The following is a 25696-nucleotide window of genomic DNA, read 5'->3' on the forward strand; positions in this document are numbered from 1 at the left end:
GTACACGAGTCATTCCTGCCCTACCTCTCTACTTTGTGGGGACTTACCTGTCCTGACACTTTACCCGGAGGACAAAGGAAAGAGAGAGAAGGTCAATAACACTTAGTTAAAGGGAGTTTTAAGAAAATCAGTATTTGTAAAGGTTTGGAAAGGAGGACAGGGTGACTCAGAGAAGGCTTGAGGCTTCTGGTGACTGGTGACTCTGGATAGCTGGGGGACAGGTTCCAGCTCTGACATAGAGCAAGAGCTTCACTAAGACTGGCCCAGGGGCTGGGTCACCGATTTGAAAAGCTTAGCAAATGCACAGGGCAAACTCCAACAACAAAACAGGGGATGTACCACAAATATTTATTTCTAATATATTGACATTTATGATAGGGCATAGGCAATCTCTGAAGTATTCAATGGGAAATTCATTATTTTGTTACATTTTGTTATGTTTATGTTATGTTTTAGTATTGTTTTTATTTTTAATTACTCTTGGTGAGGGGGTAAGGGGGTGAAGCACTATTTTCCTTCAAACCTTAGGTTGCCTGAAGACTTGAGCCTTCAGAACCACTAGGCAAATGACAATTCTCAGATTGTCACCAGGAGTTTGTCCTCTGGGCTGCAGCCCGGTCCCTAAGGACTGCTTCCTACAGCACACAGAGCAGAGAGGAGAAGGTATGACCATTCAGGGCCTGGAGGCCTTGGGAAGACCGTTCTGAGCACGTGGATGCCTCTGGCTGAGTTTAGTGATAAGCATCTGCCCTCTCCTTCTAACAGGTTGTGAGGAAGGTCGGGGACCCTGCACCAGCTGAGGGGTGAGACTGGGCATATAGCAGTAGCTTTACCTTTTCTGTCCTTACTGTACAGCCTGTTCTAAGTGAGGAGGAAAAAGGAACAGTAGGATGAGGGTAGGAGTGTCACAGAGACAAGTGTGTTGTGTTAATAAATCAATAAACTGATTTCAAGTTGAAAAAAAAAAAAACAATTAGACTCTCAGCCTCTGGATCTTTCTGCTCCTTCAGTGCTTTGGAAATCATATGTCTTCCCCCAATGTATGTTCATCATGGACTATTCGTTCTTTGGTAGAAATCCTTTAGCTGCAGAAGAGGAGGGAATACGCTTTACTGTTCCCTTGCTGCCCTATTTGTGTCTTTCATTGTTGGAAAAGAGGACAGGAAATATAAAGAAAAAGAAAAGGAGCCTTTTATACTAATGCCCACCAGAATGTGTCCCCAATGTCCCAGCAAGACCTCAGGCAAAACATATTCAAACAAGAAGTCTTCGTTTCCATCGCTTTTATCCTCCAATCTGGCTTCAGCCCGAATTTGCTCTGAAGACTTTTTGACCCCTAAATTCCAGAGTTAATTCTAGAGGTAAGTCCATTCAGTTATTATCACTCAGGAACTGCGATTTGTGCTGGGTATTTGCCAATTATTCCGGAACTTCCACCCAATCAAGAAAATGAACGGTCAATCTTGACTTCTCCCATAGTCCATACCCAAAGGGTCACCCAGTGCTACTGATGTTACTTCCAGACCTCTCTCAGTTCCCCTGTCACTGGCTGCCCACTGCACTGATGAGGACCCTCCTCTTCTCTTCCTGCCTGGTCTCTGCCTCATGTCTCATCACTCTCAAATACATATTTCCACAGACAGATCATAGCGCCTCTGGAAATGAAAATTGACCCCATGATACTTCCTCCTCCCCCTCCACAGGGCCAATTTAATGATCTCTACACAGAACAGTAAGCCTTGTGGAATTCATCCATTTAGTTCACATGTATTTATTAAGAACCTGCCGTAGGTTAGGCACTGCTCGACAAAGTGGGAGTTCCGTGGGAATGAAAAGAGACCAAAATCCCTGTCCTCGTGAAGCTTACATTCTAGAGGAGGGAGAGGGGACAAGACAGTAAGTAGGTAAGTTACACTGAATGCTAGATAGTGTTTAAGTGCCTTAGAGTTGAGGTCAAGGAGCAAGGCTGCTGTATTAAATACGGTGATCAGAGATGGTGTCATTGAAGATGACGTTTCCAGTGAAGTCCTGGCTGATGGGCAAGGACAGCTGGCAATGCAGGTGTATGGGCAGTAGCATTCCAGGCAAAGCAAGCTCAACCGAGTTTGAGAGCTCTGGGAACAGCCAGGAGGCCAGGGTGACATGCGTAGGCGACGGGACAGTGATGGGTGAGCTCAGAGAAGTCACATCAGGAAGGGAACAACTGGTGTGGGGTCGTGGAAATCCTCTGAAGCCACTGCTAGGTCTTTGGCTTTTCCTCTGTCTGAGAAAGGAAACGGTTGTGAAGGAATAGGAAACAAAGTTACAAACTGGCTTCCCTGATGCTAAAACTGCTGATTCGTTCTGACTAAGACATCCTGCAACTTGCCTTTCCTCCCTCACTGCGTTTGTTCTAACTCCCAGACTTTTCCATTAAGCTCTCCTCTCCGTACACATTCTTTACTGGGAATAGCTCTAACCCACAGGCTACGCTCCAGGAAGGAGGTAACAGGCTGATAACCTCAGAAGAATGGACAGACCCTCTGGAGGTCCCCTATGATGCCAAGAGGATTCATCAAAGTTAAGAGGAATGTAGCAGGCTGTGAAATGCCCTGATTGCTATCACATTTTCTGTTCCATCCAGTTTTTCTATAAAACCTCAAGACCCCAAACCCAAGATGGATTCACAGTCCCTAAGGCATGACCCTGCTGCGACTTCCCTTTGCCTGGCAAAGCAAGAAAACCATTCTTTTCTGATTCTTCCAAAACTGCCTCCGAGTCTCAACGCATGCAGAGGCCAGTCTTGTGGCAACAACTGAAGGGTTTTGGAGAGAAAAATGCTGCAATATGACTGATGTCTTAATAGGATCCCCCTGGCTGCTGTGTTGACAAGAGGCTGAAGTGGAACAAAAAGATGAGCAGGGACATGTCAATGAAGAGACAAACTTCAAACTGCAACAATTCAAGGAAAGGATGAGGATGGCTTGAGGCAGAGTGGAAGCTGTTACCATCAGGATGTTGCCTGTGAGAGAAAGAGAGGTTTCCAAGATGACACCACAATTTGAAGACCAAGAAAATGCAAGCATGGAGCTGTCAGGACCTGAGATGTGGAAGGAGATGGGGAAAGGGGATTGTGTGGGGGAAGAATCTCAGTAACTCAGCTGTAAATATGCTACCTTCAAGATGCCTAGCAGACATCCAAATAGCTCTGGAATTCGGCCAAAGGGCTGCAGTTAGATATACATTTGGGATTGGTCCATAAGTATAGACATGATATCTGAGAATGTGAGTTTGAACGGGATTCGCCATGGAATGAGTGTGCATGCAAAAGAGAAGGAACTTAGAGTCCTGGGATTCTCCAGAGATGAGAGTGTGGATGATGAGGCAGGACCAGCAGAAGAGATGAGAATGAGCATCTGTCAGAAGCAGGAGGAAGAAAAGGTGAGCGTGGTGTCCTTGTAGCCAAACACCAGTCAGCTTCAAAAGCAGAGAGCACCACTGAGTCAGATGCCAGCGAGAGGACACGTGAGGAAAAGGTCATGGATCTTGCAAGATCAGGTCACCTGAAGTGTCATTTTGAGGTAGCCCAGTGACAAGATCTTCATCGGGTGGGTTTAAGAAAAAAGGAAGAGGACATTTGGATACTAAGTATATAAGCAACATTTCCAAGGATTTGAGCAATAAACTGAAAGAGAAAATGGGGCCATGTATGAAGTCGATAGGACAGTAAGAAAGCTTCCCTTCCCTCCTGACACAGGGTTTTTGGTTTTCTTTAATGCTTGTAATACTTGCATGCATTATGCTTTGGGAAGCCATGTAGTAGAGCTGGAAAAAAGGGAAGGGGGGTGGTAATGCTGTAGTGATGTCTGAGATCTGGTCCACAAGTGGTGGGTCAGGTCTTAACTAGAGCCACGAACTGGCCATATTCAGCAACAGAAGGGAAAGAGGGGGAACAGACAGAGAAGCAGGCAGGTGGACACGTGTGCTGAGAGTGTGTGGATTTCCTTTTCTGAATGCTGCATTTTTTTTTTTTATAAGAAAGAAGGAAGCAAAGTCATCTGTCAAGAGTGGAGGTAGAATTGGAATTGTTGGTGGTAGAAGGAGAAAGAGAAGGGTTAAAATTGGCATCTAGGAGATCAGGAGGATGGGCGAATTTTTTAAAAAATGGGGTGATTTCTGGGTAGATTGAAAAGCTCACTTGAGGTCCTGATTCTAAAGAGGATGATGGGGACTCTGCCCATTTTCTACCGTGATCCACTGTCACCTGCTGCTGCTCCTCAAACCAAGATCACTGGACCTTTGTGGCGCGCCCTCTATGCACTACACTCTTTCAGACAGTTTTGCAGATCTTGACTCGGACCCTCTGCCTGAACACTGCCCTCTTTCTTCTCCACCTAACCAACTCCTACTCACCTTCCAGACTCAGTTTACTGCTAACTTCCTCCAGAAAGTAAATCCAGTTGACCCTTAAACAATATGGGTTTGAACCATGCAGGTCCACTTATATGAGAAGTTTTTCACCAGTAAATACTGCAATAGTACAAGATCTTCCATTGCTTGAATTCACAGATGTGGAACCATGGATACAGAAGAACTGAGTTCAGGGAGGACCATCCATAGCGACTCAGACTTTTGACTGTGCAGAGGGCTGGCACCCCTAACCTCCTCTCCTGGTTGTTCAAGGGGCAAGTGCACTGATGCCTAGATGAGAAGAGTGCCCTCCTCCGTGCTCCCACATCACCTGCGCACACTCCGACCTTAGACCTTGTCGGCCCCTTGTGATTCCTCCCACTCCTTATCTCCCTCATTATACCACAGTTATGGGTTATCAAAATTGAACAGGCATCAGGGTCACCTGCTGTCCCCTCGCCCCCAAAACAGCTTCTGGTTAAGTAGATCTGATGTGGGGCAAGAGAATTTGCATTTCTTACAAGATCCCAGGTGATGATGATGCTGGTGGGAAGGGGAAGGCGCTCTGAGGACCACTAGTCCAGTTCTCCAAAGGCCGGGGTTGAGCGCAGCTCACATCCAACCCCAGAACTTGGCTCCACACTTGGCTGGGCATCGACGCTCAGAAAAGTTTTCTTCAGCAGCCAAGACGCGTTTGGTTGAATGAGAAGAAGGGAAGTGAGTTACCTGAATGGTAAGCCCTCTGCCTTCTCGGCTGATCTTCAAGTGGTGCAGTCTCCTGTCGGCAAAGTTCTCCGTATCGATGGTGAATACGTGAGGTTTTTCCTTGCTTAGCTGATAACGAACTTGTAAGCTTCCTTGGAAGAAAAACATGAGAAATTAGAATTAAAAGCGGGACTTGTAAAATGCAAACATAGGATCAGATTGTCTTTTCATTGATTATGACTATTCTCTAGGGACACACGTCTCAATTCTTTCATCATTCACATTAAAAAAAAATTTATTTATTATTTTTTTTTACCATTTGCTGAACCCTGTTGTATTTTTTTTGAAGGGGCAGGTATTAGGTTTGTTTATTTAGTTATTATTATTTATAATGGAGGTACCGGGGATTGAATCCAGGACCTCGTGTATGCTAAGCACGGGCTCTGTCACTTGAGCTATACCCTCCCCCTTCATCATTCACATTTTTAAATGGTATTGCAAATATGCTGTTACTACAGCATCTAGGTCCATCTAGGAAATCCTGAGTGTAGCTGAAAACTGTGTGTGTGTGTGTGTGTATGTGTGTGTGATCAGAAACCACAATACCAGTTTGGAAAAGAAAACAACCACAAGTTTATTTTGTAATTAGATTATGAGAACTTTAATGAGACGAAGTTCTCTTCCACGCTCTTCAATTCCCATGACTTCCTAGAACTCACTTTCTCCCTAACTGCCTTCAGGGAAGTTCAGAACACAACGGAAAATACAAAAAGTTACGCAAGGCAGGACAGGGGAAAATAATCTGGGGCGATGGGGCCATCACCCAAGAGTCAGCAAATGGAGGAAGCTCTGTACAGCTGCGCCTGGTTCTCCTGATTCGCCCTCTCCTTTTGGTCCTGACCGTCACAGATGGGGAACTGACTGAGGGAAGACACTATCTATGAATCTAATAAACAAAAAGATGAATTGTCCCAGCTAGGTTCTCACTATGATTTATCTAAGGTACTATAATGTATTCTCCTCTATGGTCTCAATCTTTTTGTTCTATTAATATATGTTACATTTCTACATTATAAAGAGCGTGCATTTCTGTGTGTGTGAATATGGACTGAAATAAGATGTTCGTTGTGTGGAAATTATATGTGAAAATGCCTTCAGCCCCAGTCACGGCTTTGCCAAATATGCTTCTGGAATAGACATATATATATATAATCAGATGACTTTTGGTGAACAGAAGTATGCTGTAAAAGTTTTAATGCATCCTATTAATGTTGGGGCGCTCCAGATCTATCTTGTCTTTTTTTTTAAAGGTCTTCTGGCAAAATCCATGTCATTATTTTTAGAATTGAACAAATATATTCATGTCACTTAAAAATATTGGGGAGATCTCAATTACAAAAGAATGTGTTTAAACACAATGATAAGGAATCTACTTTAAGTCAAAGAAGATGTCGTCATATTCTATTAAACTTCCTTGCTACTTGCTGGACAAAGTTATGACCCCTTGGCTTATATCCAGCTTGAGTTCCTGCTTATGACTCCTCTTTCATCTACAATATTTTTTTCCCTTCCTCTGTTTTACAAGTGAAGAAACAGAGGTGTGGGGAGGTGAGTAACTTTTCATCATTTGTAGCAAACGATGGACGCAGATTTAGAAACTAAGTCTTGTTAGGTCTGAAGCGCATGGTTTTCCATGGAACACAATGGTCCCATGTGTTCATCTCATCCAGAATGGTCTTCCACTCCAAACTTGCCCATTAAGCTTGTTCCTACACAGACTCCAAAACTAAGCATGATTACCTCTTCCAGGAAGCCTTATCTGGCTTCTCCAAGGCACCCTCTTTGGCTCCTACAAGTCCTGTGCTCACTTTGATCCTAACACGTACTGGGTTGTGTTGTTTATTTACTCGTCTATTTCTTCTCTCCTTTTTTCCTTCCCTCCGTCCCTTCCTCCTCCCTTCCTTTTATAAAAAATTGAACTAAGTTTACAATGTTGTATCAATTTCTGGTGTACAGCATATAATGTTTCAGTCATAAATATACATACATATATTCCTTGTCATATTCTTTTTCACTATAGGTTACTACAAGATATTGAATATAGTCCCCTGTGCTGTACAGTAGGACCTTGTTTTTTTTATCTGTTTTATATATAGTTGTTTGTATCTGCAAATCTCGAACTCTCAATTTATCTCTCCCCACCCCCTTTCCTCCCTGGTAACTATAAGTTTGTTTTCTATGTCTATGAGTCTGTTTCTGTTTTGTAAATCAGTTCATTTGTGTTTTTTTGGGGGGGTGGGATGGATTCCACATATAAGTAATATCATATGGTATTTTCTTTCTCTGTCTAACTTACTTTTCACTTAGAATGATGATCTCCAGGTCCACCCATGTTGTGGCAAATGGCATTATTTTATTCTTTTTATGGCTGAGTAGTATTCCATTGTATCAATATACCACAACTTCTTTATCCAGTCATCTGTCAATGGACATTTAGGTTGTTTCTGTGTCTTGGCTACTGTAAATAGTACTGCCTTTCTTTCTTTTTTAAACATTAATTTATTGTTTCCAATTCCAGAGGCTAGAAGTCTGAAATAGTCTCTCAAAGGCTCTAGGCTAGGATTCTTCCATGTTTCTTCTTGTCTTCTAGTGGATGCCTGCATTCCTTGTCATTCCCTGGCTTGTAGGTGCTTAGCTCCAATCCCCTTCTTCTTCACATGACCTTCTCCCTGGGTGTCTCTGATAAGCCTATAGTCAAGACGGCTCCATTATTCAACAAAGGACAGCTATGTTCCTTTCAGCCATTTTACTCTTTATGTAATTCTTGACCATCACCTACTCATGATATTGTGAAATTTATGGACTGGAAACTCACAACTGGAAAGTCCAAAAGCTATCTAGGTGAGGTCTTGAGGTGAGCCTTAGGATAAAGATTCTCCCACTTCAGTTTTTTCAAAACATCATTTTATTTTGTTTTGTTTTCCTTGTTCCCACTTTTCCAGTTTTCTGACACTAATCTGTCTCAACACTGTCATTAGGGTGAGAATTATATACTTACTCGGCCATATGATTTCAGTGCTTTAAAAAAGACCAAGTCTCCCTAATTTTGCATGATACATTTCCACTTCTTAGCCCGACATGCAAGGGCCTTTTGTTACCTTTCCAACTTTATCATATACATATTATTCATAACTTAACACACCTGAACCATCAGCATCCCTTTAAATAATGCTCCTCCTTGTCTGTGTGTCTTTTATTTCTTCCCCTGGAAATTCCCCTGCCTCCTTATCTGTATAGCAAGACCCTCTTCATTCATTAAGACCCAACTGATGTGGCCCAGGTCAGGTAAGGCCAATATTATCTTTCCTTCAACTGTATTGTCACTGTGCTCACCGTGCTCAATTTATCATGCTTCATTTGTCTCTCTCCTTGAATTTAAGCTTCTCTAGGAGAAACAGCTGCTTACTCATCTTTGTGTCTACAGCAAATAACACGAACCTCTTATCTGAAGTCTCCAGAAGACATCTGTTAAATAAAATAGCTGGTCTGAAGAATGCTATTACCATTCACCAAAATTATAAATGAACCGTTGTTTGATGCCTACTGTGAGTCAGACGCTAATTAACATACAGTTATAATGTTACAATTCTATATTGAAGGAGTTCAGAATCTAGTTGAAGTAGGCGAAAACAAGGTCATACTCGCCTACTTATATGGCGACCATGTAATTAGGCTTTCAACCTATTCCTAAAGACGTTTTTTAAATCAAATTCTCAGATTAGAAAATATCATTTCAGGGAAATAAAATGCTCTACAAGCAAAACATAATCATCATAACTAATAATAATGATATCCATAATGAAATGAGGAATGCAGACCCAGGAGCACAGAACTTTAACAGGTGTTCTTCCATGACACCACGTTGGCCCCAAAGGCGTGTCTGGTCAAGAAGATGGAGGAGCTGATGTGAACAGAGAAGTGGCTTAGTCTGTGGACTTCTTTTCACTGTCAACACTCATTGACTTGACGATCTCATCCAGCGTTATGGCTCCAAACACCATCTTTTTTGGTGTCGTAGGGTTGCTGCACCACACAGTTCTGGTTGCTAGAGGTTTGAAATCCAAGTGTCAGCTGGTCCGTGTCTCTATTAAATGCTCTAGGGGAAGTATTTCTTTGTCTCTTCCTAGTTTCTGGTAGCTCCTGGCAATGCTTGGTGTTCCTTGGCTTGTCACTAAATCATTCCCATCTCTGCCTCTACTGTCATGCTAGGCGGCCTTCTTCCCTTTGTGTGTCTCTGTATCTCTAAGTCTCTGTGTCCATATCTTTCCTTTCTTAAAAGGACACCAGTGATTAGATTCAAGGCCCACTCTAGTCCAGCGTGACCTCATCTTAACTAATTACGTCTCTTATGACCCTTTTTCCAAATAAGTTTATATTCAGAGGTTCCAGGTGGATACAAATTTAGGGGAGACACTGCTGAATCTAGTATACTATGTCAATGCAGACCAGGTTCTAAATTTATATCCCCAGCCTGGTCTTCTGCCCGCCATTCCAGACTCCTCCATTCTATGATCTGTACCTCCAACAGTGAACTTACAATCTCTTCTTGATCTACTATTTCTATGACTCTTCCCAACTTGAGCATCAGCCATCCTATACTTCCAGGTGCTCTGCCAGAACACCGTGGCTTCCTCCTTGATGTCTTTTTTTCATACCTTATGTCCCGTGGGCTTTTGACATAGTTTTATGCTCCACTCTTTAGAATGTCTCTTGAGTCTAACCCCTTCTTTCACTCCCCACCGATTCCATCATTACCATCCTCACCCAATCGACCAACGTTTCTCATCCAGACTATTTCAACATCCTCCTAACTAGTCTCTTTCTAGTGTAATCTTTCATAGGCTGTTCTCACCAGAGCATCTAGAGCAATCCTGTTAATGCACAAATATGCTCATCAGGCCTCTGCTCAAAGCCCTGCAGGGGGTGCCCATCATCTTTCCCAGAGCAGAAGTCAATATCTTTGCTGTGATTACAAGGTCCTCAGGTCTTCCTTACCTCTCTCTTCATTATCTACTTCCCCCCCTTTGCCCCTGGGGCCCAGCCACCCTGCTCTCCTCACCAGTTCCCAAAGAACAAGCACACTTCTGTTTCAGTACTTTGCATTCCCTGTTTTCTCTGTTTGGAATGATCTTCTCTGGATATGCACAAGGCGACTCCACCCCATCCCCAACTCCGCCATGTCTTTGCTCAAATATCGCTAGTTTCAAGAGTTCTTCTCTTACGATCATACTACAACCTGCAAGATCCCCACCCTCCTCATACACGCCTCCGATTCCTTTACCTTGCATTTTTCCCAACAGAGCTTATCTTCTTGTAATATTTTGCTTCCTCTTACAATTACTATTTATTGCCTATCTCCATCCATTAGAATGGATAAGAGCGGAGATTTTAATAAGGTAGAAGCATCTAGAACAGAAAATTTGAATATGGTCCACCATACGTAGGGAAAATATTGTTTCAGACATACAAACCCTTGCTGGGTCATTATGTGAAAACATTTCTTACTGTAGATTTTGGCCAGACATTGTTGGAAAGGCCTGATCTTTCAAATAACTTTCTTTTTTTTTTTTACAGTATTATCACCAACCTACTCATGTGTTAATTTTTACGTTTTTCAATTTGTTTAGTGATTTTCATCCTATGTTTAATTGAAATATCCCTGATAAGAGAAATTTACCTGTATTTTCCCTGGGGTATTCTCAGTGTCAGGAAAATTTCCTAGCACATAGTCAGGGTGGGGTGGGGGAGCTCAGTAAATATTTATTATATGTTTTTTAATAGAATAAATGAATGAATAGGGAGTTTCAGTGATATATGAAATATATCTCCTTTAATCTCATCCATGCTTAAACATATAAAATGTAAGCAATTGGTCAAAGGTTGGTAATAATAATTATAAGAATTATCATTGCTATAGCTATAAATGTTAGCTATTGTCATAATCAGTATCATTAAAATATCATTTATTGCCCATTTTGTTCTAGGAATTGTCTTAAATGCTTTTCTCATATTTCATCTTTAGACCTCAAAAATATTTCATACACGTTAGTACTTTACGCTAACTGTACATATGGGGGAGATTTAATTTGTCTAGCCTGGTCGAACATTTAAATGTCAGCCATTTCACAAAGACTTGCCCTCTTACCTGACTGTGATCTGCATTTCCCAGAACCTCACAAACATGGAAGGGTGGCGTCCACGCTTGGCCTCCCTTCCTTAGCACTCATCATGTAAAGATACAACATGTAATAAAACCTATTTAGATGAAGGCATATCTCTGTATAATAATCCTACTTAGAACTCACCGAGAAAACATGAAAACACAGTTTGTGGCTATTCTGAAGCCAAACCCATATGTCCTGAGCTTGTTCTCAAATCACTGCATGCACAAATGCATGCTAAATTTCATGAGATGCCTCCCAATTAAAAAAAAAAAAAACCTTGCATTTTTAAGCTTCTTTGAAAAAGAGACAGCTTATACTGAAAGGAATTGCAAAGTTCGTGGAAGATAAAGTCAATTTTCATGGCAAAATGAAACATGATGGTTATTCGCCTTACTTTCTATCTTCGGCAAGGTGAGGACAGATTAGAACTGAAAAGAATCAGCTACCCTAAAGAAAATATTCTCAGCTACTTGAGAATTTCTCATGAGTCAGTAACTGCGAGGCACTGGGCCTTCCCAGATCCACTCAGCTATGATGGTTTTCCAGGGCTCAATTCATTTCTTATTCAAAAACAACCTTGAAAGCTCTCAGAGGAAGTAATAAACAGGTACCACGTCTTCCAGCCTATTCGGTGATGGGTTCTGGTTTACTTCGTTCAGCCCTATTCTAAGCACCTTCATAAGCAACAATTATCTTCTATTTCTGTTTACATTTGTACAGAATATTCTACGACCTCCCTTACCTTTAAGGGAAAAGTCATTTGCATTGAAAAGGAGACCCATTCCTGGGGGGTAAATGCAGACCCATCGTCTCCCTTCCGTGGGACTCTGTCTAGACCCACTGTTTCTCTACTGCCTGCATCACGTGGTGGCAACCTTTTTTCAACAAAAGGAAGATGCATTAAATTGTAAAATTGGGAGTTTATTTCTTTTTTTCCGTTGCTCTGTGTGAATGAAACCGAACAGGTTCCTCTGGTTCAGTCTTGCCCTCTGAATTTAGTCGTGTAGGAGGCACAGACCACGAAACTCCAGGGGAAGGACCAGCTGATGCTTCACGCGCTCAGAGGTTTCATTGCGCTACTAAAGATCTATCTGCCTTTCTTCTGAGACCTAATTAGTGTTCACTTACATTTAAAAACTCTCTCCTCTTATTTGTGTATGATTTAGGGGGTTTGAAGGCAATAGTAGTTAGAACTCGAGATCATAATTAGTCTTGAAAGTATTCATGGTGAGGCAGCTTTGTAAATTTTATGTTCACTTTTTACGATCCAGTTGCTTTTGAGTATAGATGCTTTTGATCATGGCACTTACAGTTTTACAATATTTGGAACTAATGCTAGTTGTGCGTGTGTTTGAACTTTTTTTTTTTTTTTTTTTTAAGCTTTGATGACCACCAATTCTAACGATACAAGGCAACGCAAATTCACTGGAATCCTGGGTCAAGATTTGTGATTTACTCCCTGGTTGGGGACAATGCTGCTGCTTCCCTGTAACAAGGAGCTCTTTCCTGCTCATTTCTTTACATCTTCCTGGTACCCAGTGCAGGGGTCCCAGGGCAGCACCTCCATCAACACAGAGTAGACTGAGATCCACGCCCCTGGATGTGCCAGGAAAGGTGTTACTGACACCGACTGAGAGAAGAAAGATGCAGCCTTTCTCCCCAGACACACACAGCCTGGTGTGCAGCCCAGAATAATAAGACCATTATGAGAAGGGAAAGGGAAATGCTTAGAAAAAATATGCAAAGGGAAGAAAAATCACAGGAAGTCTTCAGGGATGTTACACCTGAAGCGGAGTAGCAAAGAACACATCCAAGTTAGCCACGTGGAGGAAAAGAAGAAGGTGTTTCTAGAGGAAACAGTATGTCAAAGGGAAGGAGATGGAATAGAGGATGGACTGTGAGTCTGTGGTTGGGTGGAAGGCAGGTCTGCATTTGGAGAATAAGCAGAAAACCACACTTAATACAAATTTGAGATGTGAAACAAAATTGTGTTTCTGAGGAAGCCATAAACCTTATTGAGCCATGATTTTTTTTTAACTCATCCTTTTGCTTTTTCCAACTGTTATTTATAAAGTTAATTTCAAAGGCACTGCTCTGGATGACTGCTCAAATACATTTTCTAAGGCTGTCATTTCAGGCAGTGGGGTGGGTGGTGGTTTGACCCACCGCACAGACATATCCCTACAACCAGGAGCTGAGCCACACGGCATTCGATGATCAGATCTGAAAGGTACCCTCAGCATCCACCATCATGCGCACCACGTAACAGAAGGGGTAAGGAAGTACCACTCAAAAAATGTTGAGCATAGAATTTATACATACTTTTTAAGTTTAAAGAAATGAGAAGTGCAGCTTTGTCAGAATGGTACCCAGACTCCTGGGTCTCTGGGTTTTCCTAACGTCCATCAGTTCCAAGCAGGCTGCCAAGTTCAAGGATGGCAAAGCAGCTCGTGCTGGCTTCAGGCACTTTCATAAATGAAAATATAAATGATGGTCAATTAGAGATGATTTCCTAAAGCATTTTCTAAAATCGTTCACAAAGAGCGTGACTAGCTCATGAATAACTTCAGGCACTTTTCACAATGCAAAGTCATCAAGACAGAACCACAGAATCCTGTTTCATGACCCAAAGACAAACAGATGGCATTCTTTCCTGGGAGGCAGGGCTCCTCCGGTTTCTGCTGGTGGAGTCCCACCTGTTCAGAAGTGAAGTGAGGGTCCCGTCCGGGAGGCGGTCCCTCCCTAATTCCTTATTCTTATTCCAACACTAGCCTGAGTGACGAAAATGTTGATTTGCTTCTGAAAGATGCACTTGGAGAAGAGGATGGACATGTATGTGGAGGGCCTATTCTGTGCCTAGGCTTGGGCAAGCCCTTGTGTGCTTATTCAGGACATTTCACTTGATGAAGGAGAACAAGGTGGTACTTAGGGAATGTCCAGGATGCAGGCCCCTTGAGTCTGTTTCTGGCCCCTCCCCAAGATCCGCTCTAAGATTCCTGCACCCATCTCTAAGAGGAACCAGCCACTCCCCTGAGTCAGAGTTCATGGCAACAACAATGTACAATAGTGATTATATTCTGCTATAAATGTGAAAAAAAAGAAGCTCAAGGATATTAAACATCTACTGAAAGTCTCAGTGGGAACATGAGGTTTTGAACTCCAGACTTAATCCTCTAATCAATGCTGTGGATTTGGGGTAGGTTGAGAAGCTCAGGGGAGGGTCTCTGCCTACGAATGTGAGATAGAACAGAGAGAAAGACTACAGCAGCAGCCCAGAATACTTTCTGTTTTTCTCCCCAGTCTTTCCTTCCTTCCTGAAGATTGGATAAAATGGAACTGAAATAACAATAAAGAACAACATTGCCCCCAACAACATACTAATATACTGACTCTCTCACACTCATGCATTTGTCCACACGCACACTTACACACACAGTACCTCCTTCCTAACTATTCAGTTGACCTCAAAAAAGATTTAAACATCACTTATGCACCAAAGAGGGATGACAAGCAACCTTGTTGCCTCCCGAGACAGTGAATGCCCTGTAGCAGGCCTCTGGGAAAAACAAGAGCAACACGAATAATGGTCCTTTGAAGTGGGGAAACCAAGGGCCTTCTAATGATTCCTCCATATTTTACAGGTGAGGAAAAGTTGGGTTCAGAAAGCATGAGTGAGGTCATGAGAATGAGCCATGATGCAGTGATGTCATCCACTCGGCAGTCAGTTCACAAGTGTTTATTGAGCATCTACTGTGTGCCTTCCTTTTGTTGGTGCTGGGACCACAGCCAAGACTTCTGCTCGCATGGAGCTCAAGCCTCCAGCTCAGGATGGAAAGTAAACCCACATCTACTAACAAAACTAATGTCATGACCCAGACGAAGTGTCCCAGACTCTGTGGGAGCATGTAAAAGGTAGACAGGGATCCAGCATACTCAAAGAGGTCCTGTTAGAGCAGGCAGACAGCTAGATATGAGCAGAGAAAGGGGGAAACAGGCCAAATGGCAGGAATTAGGCAAAAAGGAAGGGTGTGGGTCAAATATAGGAAACCATACAATATAAAAAAACAGGGGCCCCTGGGCAAAGAAAGAAAAGCAGGAACCTCTGGACTGACAGGAACACATACATTTTAGGGTGACAAGTATCCTGGAGGCTGACAAAGAAAGGTGGGAAAAGGCAGGCCTCTCTGGTGCCCAAATGTAACCTTTTGCTCATTATGCCCTCATTACAGTAAATTTAGCCTTGCAGATTAGAAGCACCCATCATGCACTGATGCTATGACACTTCCCATCCAAACTGAAAAAGGACAAAAATCCCTCCTCCCCTTGAGAAGGTGGGTCTAGGATAGAGAACAGGGAATATGACCCCCAAACTCCTCCCTCTCCAATGAATATTCCACCCATTCATTTTTACACCCTATGTAACCAACTTGCCAAAGAAACTCAGTGCAGCTGCTCACCTGAGTCTGCCCACTCTCCCTTTGAGAGCATCCTATCACTTAATAAATCCCCAGTTTACTTTCTTGACCTCCATGTCTCATTTCTGAATTCTTTTGGCAATGAGACAAGAACCTATTCACCAGCAACAGTCCCCCCACCCCAATATTCTCCAATTCCTGAGCCAGTGCGAGGTCTTCACACTGACCATCCTTTCTGTAGCATCCTTCTACAAAACAACAACAAATGCACCTTCCTTTACCACTCCTGTGACAGCGATACATCTCTGAACAACCCTACCTATCAACATCGTAAAGTCCAATGCCCTGCCTGTATTCTCTAATCTGATCTCCACCTTTCTATTAGCCACATCCTCACAAATCCCCTCCCAGTATCCTGTGCTGTGGCCCAGAGGGGTTCATACCCTTGCAACCTTTATTGTGTTTCTTCCAAGTGTTCCTCATATACAGTGAGTGCTGCTCACCAGATGAAAGAAAGAATGCCCTTAAGAAAAACCCATGGCTAGGAGAAAGAAAAAAACTCATGTGACTTTTCCACATTGTCAAATGTATTTGTTCACTGGTGGAAAAGTTGAAGCAGAGACAGGTAAGCGTTTCTTGAAAGAAAAGCAATATATAATTGCACTTGAGTTTCCCCACCATCCCTCACAGATCTCCAGAGCTCCCCAGTCACCCCTTCTGATGGACCAAACGTTCTAGCTCAGAGAGCAGAGGTCAGAGTGGGACACTTGCTGACAGGAGGTGCCATTCCCCATGTAAAACTGGGCTAGGACATTAGCTAAAAGGCTTTGTACACCATGCCATGGGGTTTGGGTTCATACTGCAAAAGTTGAAAAGTCAGAGAGGGTTCACATGGAAAGAGTATTGTAAGTTACATATTTTAGAAAAATCACAAAGAACCCCCACCCCCAGGCCTCAGTGAAGGGAGTGTCCTGGGGCGATGAGGGCTGGAAGGTGGACAGACGACCTAAAGTCCTCTAGAAAGAGATCAGGCAAGATTGAGGAGATCAAAGATGATTTTGAGAGGGAAATAGCAAGACAGCAAGACCAAGGGGATTTGGTGGTAGGCTGGGTGTATTAAGGCAAGAGGAGAGCTATGACCCAAAGATTCCAGGTCTGGGGGTGATCAGAGCCCAGCTGGCTCACTAACCCCTCTCTGTGGCCAGCTGGACCACCCCTCAGTGTCTCCATGTACACCCTTCCTTCCAAGAGGGCTTTTGCACACAGTTCATCTCCTCTACTGGAACCGACCGCACACAACCAGCCAGCCCTGCCCCCGTTTCATCTTTCATTAGAGATGTTTCTCCCAAGGGGAAGTCTTCTCTGTGTCCCCTCCCCCTAGTTTTGATATGAGCTCTCAAGGTATCATGAATTTTATCATGTGAAACTTTTCATGGGTTGCAACTGTATTCCTTTAAGTGTAGTTACTTTATCAACATGTGCCTCTTCACACAGAAGCCAAACTCTAGGGTGACAGAGGTCCTATTGGTTTCACTCCTCTCTGTCTCTTCAGTGCTTATCAAAGACATCTGGCAGTCAGTGGTCAATAAATAGTCATCTGGTGAATACATGAAGGACTTAATTCATAGCTTTAACTAGAGAAAGTAGGAAGAAAAAAGACAAGTTTTAAAATGGGGACAAAATAGGTTTTGATGACTTAATTTTATCTGGGGTATTAAGGTTATGATAGAAATATAAAACTGAAGATGGCAGAGAAACAGCAAGAAAAGTGGGGACTGGAAATTTGGAGAGAAGTGGAGGCTGGACATGGAGCTCTAAGCGCCATCGACAGGGAGGTTGGAAGCCTGCCACCCTCCTACAGTCACAGTCAGTCAGACACGGCTTTACAGGAAGGGAGGAATGTTGCCTTTAGCTCAGTTCTTCCCGGCTCCCCAGCTCAAAGACGTATTATAATATGTGAGAAGAAAGCCATGTTCTTTCATGAGATACCCCATGCCCCTTCCAATGACAGAATCATTAGAGTTCCATGACATTGGAAGCAGCTCTTTGTAGAAACTGCCCTCAGCAGGAAACCCTATCCTTGTCACTTTAGCTACATTGTCACTAACTTTAATTCAGTCACCCCCATTCTCTACTCATCTCTGGCCACAAGCATGCCTTTCAAGTCTTTTGATCAGACAAACCCTTGCTAACATGTTGTTTTTTTCCCTACAGATCAAAGAAGTACAATGGAGAAAAGTAACAGATGGCCAGACCTATTTCTCAGCTTCCCCTTCAGACGTCTCATGAAAACACTATGTGAGCAAGATGGCATCTAAAGAAAGATCACAAGAAGTCAACAAGTCTGCACACAGTATGGGATGGCAACGACTCTGACCCCATAACTCAATGATTAGTTGAGCTTACTTCTCCTTTTCCCTGTAAAAATTCTCATGGCTAAGCAGAATCTTTGGAGTTGGCTTTGGAGGACACGAGTCCACCTTCTCCCCAGATTGCCAGCATTCTGATTAAAAGCAATTTCCTTTCTACCAACAATTGCCTCTTGAGTATTGATTTTCCAGGGGTAAGTGAGCTGGTCTTGCATTCAGTAACAATATGGTGACCCAGTTCAAATCTTGAGCCTGTGTGCTTGTCAACATGTTTTCAGAGAGGTAGGACAGAATAAGAGCTCTGATTAGCTAATCTTCCTGGGTCAGATCCCAGTACCTCTTACATGTCACCAGTGAGGCCCCAGGCAAATAAAATGGAGTCCTGGTACTTCAATCCTGTGTGCAAAATGGCTATAATCATCGCAGGGGCTTCATGAAACTGATCGAAGTTTTATTAAGTAGTTTAAGTGTACACGACAAATAACATTCATGAATGTTAACTCCTATCATGATCATTATTTAATCTCTCTTAACAGTTTGAAGATTCCTTAAAAAAACTGAAAGTAGACTTACCCTACGATCCAGGAATACCATTCCTGGGCGTGTATCTGGAAGAAACTAATTTGAAAATATATATGCACCCCAATATTCATAGCAGCGCTATTTACAATAGCCAAGACATGGAAGCAACCCAAATGTCCATTGACAGATGACTGGATAAAGAAGCTGTTGGTATATCTATACAGGAGAATACTACTCAGCCATAAAAAAGAATAACATAACACCATTTGCAGCAACATGGATGGACCTGGAGATTGTCATACTAAGTAAAGTAAGTCAGAGAAAGAAAAATATCGTATGATATCACTTTCTTGTGGAATCAAAAAAAAGACACAAATGAACTTATTTATAAAACAGAAACAGACTCACAGACATGGAAAACAAATTTATGGTTACCAAGGGGGAAGGGGTGGAGGGATAAATTGAGAGTTTGAAAGTTGCAGATACTAACTACCAAATATGAAATAGACAAATAACAAGGACCTACTGTATTGTACAGGGAACTACATTCAATACCTTGTAATGGCCTATAGTGAAAAAGAATATGAAAAGAAATATATATATATATATATGTGTAACTGAATCACTATGCTGTATATCAGAAATGAACACAACACTGTAAGTCAAATATACTTCAGTCAAGAAGAGTATATGACATATAACATTTATAAATATTAACTAGTACCATGATTATTATTTTGATTATTATTTAATCTCCCTAAAGTTACATTTGTAGTGATTCCTTCAGGAAGCAGTGAAAAGAATGCACCATCCTCATCACAAGTTGTCTCGGGCTCTATCCTTTGGGTCATCATTTGGACAGTTAAAATGATTCTGAAAGGAGCATCATTAATGCAACACCATATTTAGAGCTCCGTTTACACAGAGGGAAATTCGGAAGACGCGAGTGTGCTGTTGAACACAGACACAGCTGCCCGGAGAGCTGGTCTCATTACCAATTGATAAGCAATTGAATGTGTGCAATTTGCTCGGTAGCAGCAGCCTAGAAGAATTTTGAAAGGCCGAATCCTCATCTCAAGTTCAAATTTCTGCCTACTGAAAGGGAGATTTTGGAACAGTTTCCTGGGTGAAGTGGGCTTATATAGAAAGTAACCAGCGGTTCTTATTTATTTACTGTTTTGTAAACAAAACTGTGCTGAAAATATCACATTTGCTAGATCCTAATTCAATTGCAGATGAATTCTGTGCTCAACTCCAAAATGGCTCAAATAATTCTTCTACTGCTTCTCCTGGAGGAGGGACTAAAAATAGAGGAAATTGTTAAACAAATAGGTCTAACCTATCTGTATATATTTCATCTAGATAATTCCCTCCCGTAGGAAAAGAAATGAGTTATTTTAGCCAAAGATGAGTTAGTCACCAAGGTACTTCCAAGCCAGCAATTAACTCAGGATCGTAAAATTGTAGCCCATGTTTCGTTCACTCCTTCTCTTCTCATGTGTGTGGTTAATTAATGACCATTTCTGATGGCCCCAACTTAGTGTCAAGCCTTGGTGTTCCATCTAAAAGCCACTTACTGTCATCTGTCTGGTTTCCAAAACCCAGTTACAACATCATTCTCTCTCTATTCAAATTCTGCTTTGGTAAAATGGAGCCTGGTAATAATCCACAACTTTTCTTACAGGGGAAGATGAAAGATGGCTCTTCTTGCCCTTGGGTTGCGAGGGATTCACTCCTGTTAGGATGCTGAGACCAGTGTAAAACTAAACCCTAGGGATAAGTGTATCAGAAACCTAAAGGCATTATTTATTGTGAGTGATGTATATTTGCGAAAGTGCTCTGAGCTCTCTGGGGAACGCTAGAACACAAACACTAGGTACGTGTGTAATTAATAACCCTTCAGTAGGGATTATGGTCTTCCCGAGTAAGTGTATTTATAGGTTGACACTCACCAAAGATAGTTAAACAATTTCAAAACAGCTCAAGGCATATCCCCCCTGGATATAGGGAGAATTCATGTGCCGGACTCTCAGGAGCATGGGTGGCAGCTATCACAGACAAGGTGCATTTCAATTTCATCCCGGGAGACATTCCCATGGGAAATGACTCGCCGGCCTTACTTGAGGACTTGCAGGATGGAGCAGAGATGTCAGTAAGACTAAATGTGCACAGAATCCTCTCCATGAGAATCATAAAGCAAAACAAAACCAACCTCTGGTTTTCAGTTCTTCCTTTGATTAGCAGTCCACCAAGTGGACATGCGTGACTGACCTGAAGGTACGGATGCCATGAAAGCCAGCAAGGAGTGAGCTGTCTGTGGCAGAAATCGTTTCATTTCAGAGCTTCCTTCTGTTTTTCGATGATGATTCAAATATCATCCCTAACATAGCATCTTTGGACCAATCCCACTAATAATATACAAGCGTATTTGTAAGGAGTTTCTGGGCTTTGCAGAACATTTGATTAACTACCCACTGACTCCAGAATCACACAGAAGATCTCTGCAGTGAATAAGTTTCCTCCATCTGCTTCTCGGCACGGCTTCCCTATGGTCGTTCCCTTGGGAAATGCTATATTTTCCCCAATGTCCCTTCATTCTTGTTTCTACCCTCCCCGTCTTTAGACCTTTCTCTGCCTCATTACATAATAAAGTTGAAGGTTCTTACCATGCATGATGAACGACAGTTCCTAGAAGGAAGTGTCGCTGTTCTAACTGGGAGACTGGATAGGGCAGTGTAATTGTCGTGACATTAGTGTCTCCCTTAGTGATGATGGTGTGTGTGATCTGGGGCAAGACACGGAGCTGCTGAGTCAGGACAGAAGGAGGTAGGCAGACGTTCTCTGTGTAATTTTTTTTTTTAAATAACTTTTTTTGCAAGAGGTAGGTAATTAGATTTTTTTTTAAATTTTTAATGGAGGTACTGGGGATTATACCCAGGACCTTGTGCATGTTAAGCACGTACTCTACCCTTGAGCTATACCCTCCCCCCCTTTTTGTGTGAGCTTTGCCAAGCCACCTAACCTCTCTGCACCTTAGATCAAAAGAAGAATATTAACATCTACTACAGAGATGCTGTGTTAGATCTGAAAAAAAAAAAAAAGAAAAGAAAACTAAACTATGTTCCAACCATGCACGATGCAAAATCAGACATTCAACAGTCACTCACTGCTCAGAAGCCAGACACCCAGAACTACCCTGGGGACAGGGTAGTGCTAAATGCTGTGTCAGGGTTTGGTTTTATGACTCCGACCTCCTCATTACCAAACTAGCTTTCTGGAGCGGCTCTGGATGTGGGCATCCTGGAAGATGCTCACTCCCTAGGTAAGCCCTCTTCCTTCTAGGTGCTGGGCCAGAGATGTCACAGGAGAGCTTTACCAAGTTCTTCAAACAACCCTGGTGATTTGGCAGTGTAGACCTAATGCCTGAAAAGATGTGCGTCTACATCGATCCAGAAATTCTACATCTAGGAATTTACCCAGGGCAGTAATGGAAGCCCCAAAGACTCAGCAGGAAGTAATTCATTGTAACATTTAAGAAAAGCGTAACATGAAAAATCAATCTAAGTATCCAACAGCAGGCAAAATATGAACACACCATATAATCTAACACAATTTATCTGCTGGTATATAACAATATAGAAGGATTTTAGAACGTGGCATTAAATGAAAATAATTCTAAGACAGTATGCATAGTCTGATTACATCTGATTTAAATAGCAGTCGCCAGAGAGAGTCAAGTCACTGTTAATTACACTTTCCAAGGGAGGCACTGTGTCTAAGTGCTTCCCTTATGTCATCTTATTTAATGCTCGCAATAACCCTTCCAAGTAGGTATTAGCTGTGAGTCATTTTAAAGATGTCCTTAAGGCAAATACAACAGATTAAGGCTTTGAAGAGGCACCTGCTGGATGTGTAAGTGGTACCTTTAATGCCAGGGCGCGTTCGCATCCATGGGGATGGTTTCGTCCAGACTTCCCTTGATGTGATTTAGGGGAACCTGCTGTCCTGTTACTTACAGATTGCACCGTGCCCGTCCCTGCTCCCAGTGCCATTCAACACGAACTATCTCCCGGCAGCTTGCAGAGCACCCGCCCTCGCTGCCACTCCTCCCCTTCAGGGCCTGGATGTTTAAACAGGAACTGCCTCTCTCTGCGGGAAACAGCTGGCTGGGAAGCCTGCGCCTTAATTAGCCATTTCTCCCCAGGGATCTGTGCTCAGTAAATTCACTCTTCAGAGCAAGTACAGATGGTGAGATGAAACAACAGAGCCGATGGTCGAAAAATTTGTTTTGAAGGGAACCGTTATCTGTGACCATGTGTGGAGATGGTATATGAGGACACTAGACCTCTGTCTCCAGACTGAGAGCCACTCCTCCGACCTAACCTCTGGCCCATCGGGGTCAAGAACGGAGATTTTAGTGTTGAGTCACTGGTGTAAATCTTGGCTCCGTCCCTTTATTAGTGCTTGGTTTCCCCCGCGCTACCTCAGTTTCACTCTCTGTGATTTGGGATGGTGCTGCCGGCCCCCACTGCGTGGGACCATCCTCAGTTCAATGCCCAGGATGCAGTGTGCAGGCATCACACACGTTTGTTCCCTTTTCATCTTTTATCCTTTGGGTTTATGTGCAAGGCACGTAGTGGGTCTTCAGGAAACATCTGTTAAGCCAATCCTTATACTTTACTTATATAGACGCCACTCCTCAGGCAAACCAACCATACAGACGTCTGAGAACTGGCTGCAAGGAGGCGGAAACTTGCATCTTTGAAAACCTATCAGTACAGGTATGGTTTCAGGTATTTTACATATTCTTCCTTTTTTTATAGCACATTTTTTTAAGAGAAGTAGACATCATTCTCGAACTCTGTCCAAGAGATCCAGCAGCCCTTGCAAGGTCAGGGCTGTGACGACATCAGGGCCCCACGTGTGACCGGTCAAACCAGGACACTGCTCCTGACTCCAAGGTCTGTCCTCCCGGCCCATGGTCCCCTGTTAGCACCATGCGGAGGGGGCGCAACTAGGGGCTGACTTGGGACACTAGTTTCCTCCAACTTTACACAGCGGACAGGTGACCCAGACAAGGGACGACCGGAGACAGCAAGTTAAAGGGCTCCCTGTCCAGCAAGCCCCTGGATCTGAGGTGGCTGACGCAAGGAGGATGGGGAAAAACCACAGAACACAGACAAGAGGACGCAGCTGCCTTAAGGCACACGGCAAGCACTCGTGTGTATTGGCCTGACACAGAGCTACTTCAAAAGGACACGTGATGTCTAGCTGATAATTACAAGACAGAAGCAAAATGTACTACACAAAACAAACCCTGAAATGGTCCTGTTTTATTTAAAAAGAAAATAAGGGTGTAAGTGGGCTATGGTCTCCCTGACTCCCTCCCTCTGTCGTGAGATGCTGCTCTGTCTCTGAGAGGTCCAGGGTTCGGGACTGAAGCACTGCTATCTGGATGGCTTGAGTCTCTCCCGGGAAAGTGATGGGGTATGAGGGGTCAGGTCTGGAAGGCTTCACGATGCTCTCAGCGTACCACCTGTTAGAGAAGCTGCAGTCCCCCCACCTGGCTCTTCAGAGGTGACCAGTCCAGGATGTCCACCAAGGAGTCCCAGCTCAGGGACGTCCTGGAAATACTGTCCGGGGAAGGCGGTCATTCTCAAACTGGAGCCTGCCTGCGTCAGAGTCACCAGGGGACTTCTTAAAGCAGATCGCTGGTCCCCCCACCCCACCCAAATTGTCCAGTTCAGTAGGTCTAGGGTGAGGCAGCAGAATTGGCATTTCTAACACATCCCAAGTGATGATGATGTGGCTTGTCCAGAGACCACACCTTGATAACCTCTGGGTTAACACAGCACATCTGGTCCTGCAGTAAAATGGGGCAGGGGACAAGAGGATACCCTCCCGGAGCTGTGTTCTGGAGCACGGAGATTGGGGTTGGGGGAGGGGCTGGAAAGTGTGTGGAAGCCCCACTCACCTCCTCTCTCTCCTTCTCTCTCCACCTCCCACCTTAAAAATTTCTTAGTTTCCTTTGCATCCCTGCTCCCAGTTCTAAGCCTTCTCCATCAACAACCCTGAACACCTCCTGGGGCCCAAACTGCCTCTGAGAAAAGGCCAGGCAACTAACTTAAGATATTTTGCTTCACTAGCAGTTCAGGGAATGAGATTCAACAAGACAGAATAGTTCAGAAAGATTTTCAACCGGTACAAGTATGGTCCTAAAGTTTCTTAAACTAAGGTACCTCTTTCAGTGTTTAACATTTAATGTGGTGACAAATCTGAGTAAGGTCTCAAAATCCAAATGATTCAAATTTTTAAAAATATCATTTGAAAAGAACGTGTTAACTAAATGTATATAATATGAAAGTATTTTGGTCATATAAAAATAGCAAAGTGGACTAAAATGCAAGGCTATCCAAAATAGAAGTTTAAATCCCTAAAATTGCTTATTTAATTTAAAAAAAATTAAATGATTTAGAAAGACTCTTGAGCCCTCTTACTTTTCTATAGTTAAAGACATTTTTGAGGTTCAAATAAAAGCTATGCATCCTGTCCCCAGAAAATTCTCACACACACGCAGGTGGATCTAATTCCAGAGGCTCCGGGATGGGCTGGAGGGGTCACCTCACAGCTCCCTTCCAAGACTGCCTGGTGCAGATGCTACAGCATGTCTTCTGCAGAAAGCGTATCTCCCCCCTCCTCCCCAGATTCCACAATTAATCAGACCTCTGATTAGCACACACCTCCATGCCCTGAACTATAATCCCCCCCATCTCAAAAGCTGTTCTGATTGGGAACCGTTTGTGTTAGACCAAGCATTCATATCTTCAGCTCGAAGGTTCTGTTTCCCGTCTTATAATGTCCTTACTCCCTCTGCTCTTCCACAGAGCAAAGGACTGTCCCACAGCCAACCTGAAATAATCCACGAGGCTTTTCGTAGATCTGTCCCGTTACCTGTGACAGCGCTTCCGGGAGAGAGTCAGCTCACATGGAGCTTTAGATCAGCAACGACATGGAAACGTTCCCGGCACTGACACACCTAACTCCAGATATAGACCAGGATTTTTGGGGAGAT

The 25696-nt window shown here is 43.1% G+C and overlaps 1 protein-coding gene across 1 annotated transcript in view; it reads right to left on the reverse strand.

Moving 5' to 3' along the window:
• The window catches only part of CNTNAP5 (contactin associated protein family member 5), a 741033-nt gene that overhangs the window by 50510 nt on the left and 664827 nt on the right, over positions 1-25696 (reverse strand). Inside the window, exon 20 of the mRNA XM_010979356.3 lies at positions 5116-5246. Coding sequence (XP_010977658.3) covers positions 5116-5246 — 131 coding nt within the window. The remainder of the gene's footprint in view (positions 1-5115; positions 5247-25696) is intronic.

The sequence above is a fragment of the Camelus dromedarius genome, chromosome 4 (genome assembly GCF_036321535.1).
Source record: "Camelus dromedarius isolate mCamDro1 chromosome 4, mCamDro1.pat, whole genome shotgun sequence".
Classification (NCBI taxonomy): Eukaryota; Metazoa; Chordata; class Mammalia; order Artiodactyla; family Camelidae; genus Camelus; species Camelus dromedarius.